At 36.7% G+C, this 9700-nt stretch overlaps 1 protein-coding gene across 2 annotated transcripts; it reads left to right on the forward strand.

The window, feature by feature from the left end:
* Positions 1 to 9351, forward strand: edn3 (endothelin 3). Of its 2 annotated transcripts, none has more exons than XM_004068896.4 (4): positions 1 to 2852; positions 4464 to 4707; positions 6741 to 6887; positions 8458 to 9351. In XM_004068896.4, exons 1-4 carry the CDS (start codon positions 2783 to 2785, stop codon positions 8465 to 8467), a joined length of 471 nt encoding a protein of 156 aa, XP_004068944.1. In that variant the 5' UTR covers positions 1 to 2782; the 3' UTR covers positions 8468 to 9351. The 2 variants fall into 2 exon arrangements, with proteins under 2 accessions (XP_004068944.1, XP_011473485.1); XM_011475183.3 differs by having other exon boundaries at positions 8461 to 9351.
* Positions 9352 to 9700: the final 349 nt, after the last annotated feature.

Here is a 9700-nt window from a genome sequence, read left to right on the forward strand (position 1 = left end):
AGTCTTTGTAAAATGTTCGCATTGATTACATTTTTACTTTCTGTCCATTTAAAAAAAGAAGTAGTAATCGTAGTGTCTAAATTGCTTTTAAAATCCAGGGAACTGGATGATCCTGCACTATATAGGTTTTTAATCCTTATGGAGGAGGGAGGGAATTTGGACATAGCGATACATTTAAGCTACATTCGAGCTACGGCGTGCGTTTACCACTTTGATGAAAAGTCTGTGTAAAAGCGCGTAAACACGGATCTGGACCAGCCTTTTTTTTATTAGCAAGGGAAAAGTACCGACTTTAAAATGTTGGCTGCCAGGTTAAACTATTTATACTGTGTTTATCCCTGAGGGCATCAGCTTCTCTCAGTTTTCTGGGAGTGCCTCAGGGGAGAAACATCTCTGAGATCTGTAGTCAACAGGATGCCCCCCCCCCCCCACACACACGCACACTTAAGATGTGGCTGCTCTCATTGGCTATGCAGGATTAACATGAAACTTTTGCTTCATCATAAATTTATAAATCTCCAAATGACAATTTCCTTATAACAGATTTTGTTGAAAAAATTGTCCAAATAATAGATTTATTCCACCTGCTCTATTTGGACTGAACCAATGAGATTACTTCCAACCCTCAGCCAGTGCCGTGACTTTGCTTTCCTTCCCACTATGACATCCACCCGTAAAAACTTCCCTCCAGACGACACCTGTTTCTGTGAATCATGCACAAAGCTGCCAAATATTCATCAAGTCAATGTGTGCTGTCTATTAGCGAGGGAGGAGTTGGCTGGAGGAGCCATCACCTCCATGAAAGTCTTACTTTCATAATGAGTCAGCAGCTGTGAACACGACTCAGGAACAGGAAGTCTGTAAATAAATCCAAATCTGCACAGCAGTCCACACTGACTCAGCTGTCACTCCACAGCCTATTAATGCTCACAAAATACTTTTTTTTTCAAAGCTGACAAGTGAATTTGCAATGATATTCACATCCATCTGTTCTGACATGTTTGATGGGATAAACCGGTTGTGCTGTCTGACAGTAAAGAAGAAACATGCTCCATTCTGTGTTTAGTCATGCTGCAAGGTGACTTTGTGTTGTGTTTCCAAATGTAAAACGGTTTCAAGTCTTTATAATATTATTTGGCTTTATATTACATCATAATGTGGAGACTGAATGTATGAAATTATTGCACTCTTGCAATCTGACTGACAGATGATAATCTAACAGATTTTGTTTTCTGAAGCTGTTTTTCATCAAAAAGCTTTTGAAATATAAAAGTGTTACCACTGTTTGGATCTATTTTTCTGTCACATTTCACCCTTCACACAAAATGACATAGTCATCATTTAAAATTCAGCACCAAAAAATCAAAACACTTATGACACATTTTTAGAAATATTGTAAAAATCATAAAATTAAAATTATAAATATAAGATAAGATAATACTTTACTCGTCTCGCAATGGGGAAATTCAAATAGAAATAGATCTGGACTGTGGTTAACAAATTTCCAGTGGGTTTACAGGGACCAGCTTTGATTACAGAATCTCACAGCAGCAGGTAGAAATGACCTATGATGCCGCTCCTTCAGACCCCTATCAGTCTGTCGCTAAAGGAGCTGCTAAGAGCAAGTACCGTGTTGTTGGATCAATTGAAATGAAGAGAATGTGTTGGTATATCTAATTTAGGCTGATCTACCTAAGCAACCACTCTCACCAGTTGGAAGTCTACTTGAAAGCGGTCTACACAAAATCTGTCAATCAACCATTTTGCAGTTTAATGTAACATATAGAGGCATCTGATTGTCCAGTTTATAACTAGAATTACTTGTACTACAGCAAAAATAACATGAAAAATTTAAGGTTAGCCAGGACATGTTGGAAAAAAAAGGTAACACAGGGTGGCCAAATATGGGCATGGGCAAAGGAAGGCAATGCCCCCCCTAAATGTCGTAACTGCCCCCCCCCACCCCAAATGTAATGGCCTGCAAAAAGTCACAATCAACAAACAAAAAATAAATTAATTAATTAAAACAACAACAACAACAAGTAAATATGAACACAATAGAATCTAAAAAACATAAAGAAATATGGACAGACAAATGGACAGACAGACGTAAAAAAAAGAAAAAAGAAAGAGCCTCTTCATTGCAGAGAGTTCTTTGTTAAAAACCTCTCCTACCAGCTAAAGAAAAAGAAAAATCCAATGATCCAAAGGAAAAAAAACCCTAACATAGTAAAAACCAGTGTCCTGCTTGTGCCTGTCCCAAGCCTGGAAATTGCAGAGTAGTGTCAGAAAGAGCATTCAACATAAACAAATAAGTCATAGATAGATGGATGGAAGAAGTGACATGATGATAGTTTAGTTTTCTTTGCATTTTAGGGGCTGAGAGGGACGTGACACCCCTAACTCTCAGCACACCCAAAGTGGGGCTGGCTCAATCTGGCTCTACAGTAGAGCAAGAATGATTTAATGACCGAGTAAAAGCTGTTTCCTTTTCAACAGAAGTCAATAGGAGTTTTACTTTTTAGAGCCGGTGTGTCATTTCTAATTGGAATTGGGGGAAGGGCTCAGTCCACTTCTCAGAGAAAAATCTCCCCAAAAGCCTTCCCTCATCAATTGTGGACACCTCTTATTTTGAAAAGCCAACAGGAAGCCAGTTTGGCACAGCAGTCTAGTAAGGCTGTCCGCTTTTTAAAGGCAGAAAACGCAGCTGCTCAGAGCACCAACACGCAGTAGGGAGTAGGCACGCAGTCTTCCTTTTTCTTTTTTGCACTTTTCGGATGTGATGGCGAACGCAGCATCAGTTCATGCGGGAGTTTGGTTTTTCATAGCGCTGACAGTCTCATTAAATCATGGTGAGTCCAACTTTTAAAAGTTCTTTTTTTTGTGTTCACCTGTTGTTCACCTGTGTTCAGGTGAACAGTGCTGTAACAACATGACTAAAGGTATTGAACAAATGAGTACTGATCAAAGTGAATCATCATCATGAACGTTGATTGCTCAATCAGTCAACTTTTATTGGAAAATGTAAAAATAAAAATACAGATACTAGAAAAATAATCAAGGGAAGACAAGGTGAAAGAAAATAAGGCTAAACGCTCAGGTGTCAACACGTAAAGTAAACAAAATATAAAATTGTTATATTAGACACACACCATTTAACCTTAACACTATTAAAAACAACAACATTAAAACAGAAACTGTACAGAAAAATGGAAAACGATTGAACATTTCTAATAATAACCATGCATGATTGTGCAACCCAGAATTATTTTAACTGTTATTATCATAATTATTTTTTTATTACTACCACTACCTCACAAACCTTTCATCCCCTCTATATGTTCTGACAACAAATGGAGCAAATAAATATATTTACATATATTATTGACATCTAAACGCAGCCATCACCTGCTTTAAAGCAATGTTCTCAGCACCAGTAAATCTTTCAATGCTTGCATGAAATCAGATTTTTTTTAATTGGTTGCATTAAAAAGAGATGTTACAATGCAAGAAATGTAAGGGTGTATATTTCTTTAAAATCCTTAAACATACTGTTTCTGAACTCACAAACCTTTTAAATCAATAATGTAAAAACATCTTTATGAAATTTGTTGATTTAATCTTTATTGTGTATGCAATGATGTATACTAAATTCCATATCATCATGTTTTTTAGTTTTTGATTTAACAGTTTTAACAGAACATATTTTAACCAAAGGAATAGGTATCTTTTTTATTTAAATTGTCTGTCAATGAAAATGTCAAACATAGTGTTTAAAATATAATAATGTGATGGTTTTAACTCAGTCACGTATGTTGGCAATTCATTATTCAATAGTGAAATGAAAATTTATTAGTGTATAAGAAAATTTGAATTTCACATTTGATTATTCGACCCATCAATGTTTTGGTACAAGTATGAGGCTTTTGAAAACAGTTGGTTTACTCAATACTTGATTAGGCTTCCTTTAGCATAGAATACTAGTAGTATTTCATGCTAAAGGAGTATATTATTACTTTTGCTTCCAGTTAATTGTCTGATAACACTGTGTGCTTGGATTCAGCCCTCGGAACAACCAAGCGGGCCTATTTTAGTAATAACTCTTTGTGACTTAGGCTCATAAAAATGAGAACTGACAGACTGAGAGCACCTGAAAGTCCACGAAACCTTTGCAGTTGTTTTGAGGTCATAAGCTTTAACTTTTTTTTTACACTAATTTTGCTAGATAATTAGCCTTCATCATTACAATTACAAGATATAAATGCTTGAAATATATTTTTCCTATGTGCGATGATTCTAATATGTTGTAAAACTGTGAGTGTAATATGGCAGAATGCAGCTTAAGGCTAGATTCTGAAAAACTCATCTTTTTTTTAAATATAAAACATGTATTCTAAAAAAAAAAATAAGCTGAAGAACAAGGGATATTGGTATACAGTAACTCTATAACATGTGGTTTGCAGGTTTTTTATCTGGAAAAGATGTGAGCAGGAGAAAAGGGCTGGAAGCAGTCAGGCTGACCACACTTCTACCAAGCAGCACGCACGACCTCCGTGCCACCCTTCACCTCAAAGCAGGAAAGTCCTGCTCTGCCTGTGGACCAGAGGCAGCCAGCAAGCGCGCCAAGAGGTGCACGTGCTACTCTTACAAAGACAAAGAATGTGTGTATTACTGCCACCTGGACATCATCTGGATCAACACCCCAGAGTAAGAGTCATTTAAACACTTTTTAAAAATAATTCTGTTAATATCAGCTTTGGAAGACTACACTAAATATTTTCTTAGCCTCATTTTAAATGAGGAGTTTAAATGCAATGAATTTATGATCGTCTGGACATCTTTGTGGACAAAATCGTACAAACAAAAATACCTACTGATAAAATGTCATGCAATTATATCCTTTTTTATTGACTTTTTAATAAATGTCCCCAAAATTCAGGAAGAAAGAGTGATTATTTTTAACTCCCCAAAAAGAAAATCTTCTTATTATTTTTGTAACTTCTACTCAAAATTACTTTTCAAGTTTATAGAAGATAAAATAACACAGCATGAAACATTTTACAGAGTTATATGACTTTTTTAAAGAATACAGTAAATTTTCCCTGCATTATATAGAAAATAAACCTGATAATAGATCAATAAAAAACTTTTTTGCTTATGTTAAAGATGAATTGTTTTGACTCAGCTATTGGATGCTGCTGCAGCCAGTGACTCAGCCCCTCCCACACAGTTCCTGAAGTCACATTTACAGCTGCACATAGAATAAAGGGAAGTTTTCTCCTCTGTTAACTCCTTAATGGTCATGAAAATGTATACTTTTGCATTTTACCTTTAATAAAAAGTCACGTTTATGACCCATTTGTAATGTGTAACTTGTAATGTTCTTATTCATTTTATATATCTTAAAAGCTACAAATCACAGTATTTATTGGACAGAGGTATGAATAAAATAAGCATAATTTAAACACATTTTAAATGGTTTGTGAGGATGGTAATAAACTTACATTTCAATGAGAGGGGGGCACCTGCAGGGGGCACCAACTCGGCATGTCACAGGGGAGACGTGACTTTATGTTATGATGAGAAAATGCAGGGGCTTTTTATAGGAGCCCCCGGGGCGACATTCCCAATATGCCTGCTCATGTGGCTCATGTCAGTAACTGTCTCAGATTAAGGCACTTTTGTAGAGTTCTCTGGAAACAAAATCTGTGTTGTTGCATTACATTGCATTACCTGCTCTGCAACTCTTGCCTAGGTGTAGATTTGCTTCAGTAAATCTCCATCTGTGAAACAGAATACTGAAAGTTCAAACATATTGTTGACAGTCAGTTATTGGGGTAGTTTTGACAGGAGGAAATACTGGAGCCACCAGACTAAGTGAAAAAGTCTGCAGTTTTTATGCGGCTCACTGATTTCCTGAGCCTGTGAAAAGAGGCTGAACCGGTGAAATGCAGTTCTAGCTATATGTATCTGAAGTATCGACTGCAGGATTTTGGATCAGTTGGACTCTTTTTCTTTTTTTTCCCCCCAGAACTTTTCATAAAAGTTCTAGAGCAGCCTAATAAAACAGAACTTTAGGGATTCTGCCTGTTATGTATGAATTCACATGATATGGCTGCCATCTGACCTTCGAGTTGACCCTAAATTCTGTCAAATGAGAGTGTTGTTAAGTGAAAAGTGAATCCAGCTGTTTAACTAGATCAACAGAAGAAGGATCTAAGTACAACAACTGAGCTGGATGTGTCATGATGTTTAAGGACTCAAAGAAAACCCCAGACAGCAGAGCATTATTAACTGGGGGTGTGAGGAAGACTGGACCAAAGTTCATGCAGGGTTTGAGGAACTGACATCATCATTCAATGTTTAATGTTGCATTAGATTAATGTAAGTTTATAAATAATGGGCTGTACTAGTCATTTAGATTTACACAGATCACTATTGAAAAGAAAACGGAAACCTGTCATTTTCATCTTTTTGATGTGATTATTTAGAAGTGTAAAACATAAAAGGAAATAGTTTCCTTTTTCAGCTGGACTCTAATTAAAGTTGGGGAGTCACACATTAGTCAATTGATAAAAGAACATAATTATGTGTCATGTTGCCTATTAGCAGTTTATTTTTTAACACTTGCTTCTTCCAGACATCTTTGAAAGAAAACAGAGTAATTTACTTTAATAGCAACATATGAAACTGATTGAATGTTTACACCCTTTGTTTATTTTGTCTCCTAATTGTTTTAGGCACACAGTGACATATGGTCTGTCCAGCTACCAAAGTTCCCCACGTCTCAGGCGCTCTGCTGGGAATGAGCGAAGCAGGATGGCCTCTCGGCGGTGTGCCTGTACTCTACACATCGACTCAGACTGCAGCAGCTTTTGCTACAGCAGGTAAAATGATTGATCCAAAGGAAACAAAAACCACACAACAACTGTAACCTGTGCTCATGTAAAGCTGAATGGAAGATGTGTGGTAGAAAAAGGTGAACATCTGCAAAGACATAGAATGGACTGCTGCTGAAACATCCACACACAGACAAACCCAGAGCACAGACTTCCACTGTCCATTTCAAACGACAATCCTAAACCAGAGTAAAGATCAGAGACTTCCTACCTTCATTAAGAACAGAAAGATCTGGACAGTTGCCCCAAACTTGTTAGACAAAAATAAAGTCAATGGTATTTCCTTTTGGAATTGGAGTCTGAAGGAAAATAGGGGATTGTAACCCTTGTGCTATCCTAGGCACTTTAACATTGGGAGTTGGGTCATCTAGACCCACTAGACAGTGCGCTGAACCTTTTTTCTACAATGATTTGTGATCTTCACTGGTGTCCATGGATTACATGAAATCCTTCCACCTTTATCCACCTTTGTCATGGTAGGGAGAACACGTCAATGGAAGGCTGGGGTCATCTAAGATAGCACAAGGTTATTATGAATCCAAGCTGCTTAAGAACCAGGGAGAGGTTTCTTAGGTACTGATTTGTTTGGGGAGCCAAGTCATCTGCTGAGGCTGGTCCACTTGTTGATATAGGTCAAAGACAGCACAACCCTCCAGCAGGAAGTGTTGGAACATTTCATTCTTTCTTTTTGCTGGTCAGCGTTATAGAAATGCTGGTTTAAATTCCTACAAAATCTACCAGTTTCAAGTTTCATAATATTTCTGTAAATTAGTCACATCTGAGCTGAAACCGTGCAGATAATTTGTGGAGTACAGTGGTCCCTGGCTATCTCCTATGTGCTATATCTCCTGTGCAGTAGAGCTTACAAAGATAATCTTTGTTTTCATTCTACAACACCGGACTTCTTTTTCTATGAAGGTTTGAACATTAAAAGTTTAAATGAGAGAAAAGTGTAAAAATGTTCATGTCAGTCTGAGAAAAGTGTATAAAGTGTGTTTAGTGAGGGGTTTCACAGCCTTGAAAGATCAATACAAATTCAAAAAATTAGCTGATTACTTCACAGATTTCGCCTATCGCTGGTTACTTTTAGAACTTAGCTCCCATGATAAACGAGGGAACGTTGAACTCTAAGAGGTAGATGAAGACCCCACATCAGTAATACTGAAGAGCTGGATTCTGAGCATCCCCAGCAGAGTCACATCTTGAATGCCTGCAATGATACCGAAACTAATGCAAAGAGACAGAGTGACAAGAATAATGATTGCAACCCAAAATTAAAAAAGCCTTCTGTTAGACGTTTAGTAAACTCCAAATGACATTTAAAGCATAAAAAGACCCTCATCTCTGCCATACACCAAGCTCAAAATACGACTGAAAACAAATAGACTGTTTTTACCAAATAAAAGCTAGTTAACCCTAAGTATGTTTTATAGCTGAGTCAATAAATGCGTTTGCTGCATTTTTATCTAATATTTGCAAAAAACATTCATTATTTTTGGAACCGCGATTAAACAAATGAATTTTCTGGTATTTCTAACTGTGTTTTCTTTTTTTCCAGCAGCAGATAGTGAAGGCCCACCTGCAACCTCACTACCTGACCCAGAGCACCAGCTTTACAGCAAGCGCATGTTAGGATGAAAGATATGCCTGGAGTTTGTGCACCTATATTCCTGTGTGGGATGAATAACTGCAAAGCTGGAAAACGTAAACAGCGGGGATCCGAGCAGAGGACACAAAGATCACCTCCTGTGGGAGTTCAGAAGGAGCAGGCTGGGAGCTTTCCCATGATCCTCCTCTCACTGCATGAACCAGGAAAGGACCGGTGGAGGAGCTGGAGTGTGCTATGAGGATGTATTCTACAAGCTTTTCTCAATATTAGCACATCAACAGGACCACAAAATAAGACATTTTCTGTAAAAGAAAAAACATTTATTTTTACTGGAATCACTGACATTTCAGCTGTTGAAAACAGACAAACTGGAATAAAATGTCCAAACTTATGCAAAAAAAAAAGCTATTTCTAAAGGCTCACAAAGTTGTATTTTAGTGTATAAGTCCATATTTTAGCTGTAATGTACAGATTCTTCTCTTAAAAAAGCATCTATAAAAAGAAAAATCTTGCAAATGTGAAATTTGTCGATTTTTAAGTTAGAAATTACATTTTTTGCAGCTAAATATAAATCCCAGCTGAAGCAGATGAGAATCTCTCACGAATGAAGACGATTAAAAAAAACGTTCTATTTAAAACATGCATTTAGTTTTACTTCATGTCCATGTCTAAAACGATGTATTTGCTATTGAAGTGCATAACAAAGCCTTTACAGAATACATAACAGAAAATAATTAAGTTGAATGAATATATTTAAACTTGAAACAGTTTTTATTGTAATTATAAATATTCATTGTAAGTTTGTTCTTTTTTTAAATTGCATTTTAAGTCTGTACAGTTTTATGCGATTTTATAAAAATGTAAAAAGGAAACCAACAGATCCCTTGTCTTTTGCTGTCTTTGTTTTTTTTCTTTTATTCAATTTTTAGGTTAAATTTTTACCCAATCATTGTATTAACCTTTGTGCAATCTTAGATGACCCCACCCTCACATTGACGTGTTCTCCCTACCATGACAAAGGTGGATAAAGGTGGAAAGATTTCATGTAATGCATGGACACCAGTGAAGATCACAAATCATTGAAGAAAAAAGGATAGAGCACTGTCTAGTGGGTCTAGATGACCCAACTCCCAATGTTAAAGTGCCTAGGATAGCATAAGGGTTAAAGATGTACATTTTTATCAGTGGTGTT

Source organism: Oryzias latipes, chromosome 5 (genome assembly GCF_002234675.1).
Source record: "Oryzias latipes chromosome 5, ASM223467v1".
NCBI lineage: Eukaryota > Metazoa > Chordata > Actinopteri > Beloniformes > Adrianichthyidae > Oryzias > Oryzias latipes.

Bases quoted from the DNA above. Each gene is read 5' to 3' on its own strand.
- edn3 (XM_004068896.4), top strand. From the start codon at position 2,783: ATGGCGAACGCAGCATCAGTTCATGCGGGAGTTTGGTTTTTCATAGCG. The intron at 2,853-4,463 runs GTGAGTCCAACT...TGTGGTTTGCAG, and splicing joins GACAGTCTCATTAAATCATG to GTTTTTTATCTGGAAAAGAT. The intron at 4,708-6,740 runs GTAAGAGTCATT...TAATTGTTTTAG, and splicing joins ATCTGGATCAACACCCCAGA to GCACACAGTGACATATGGTC.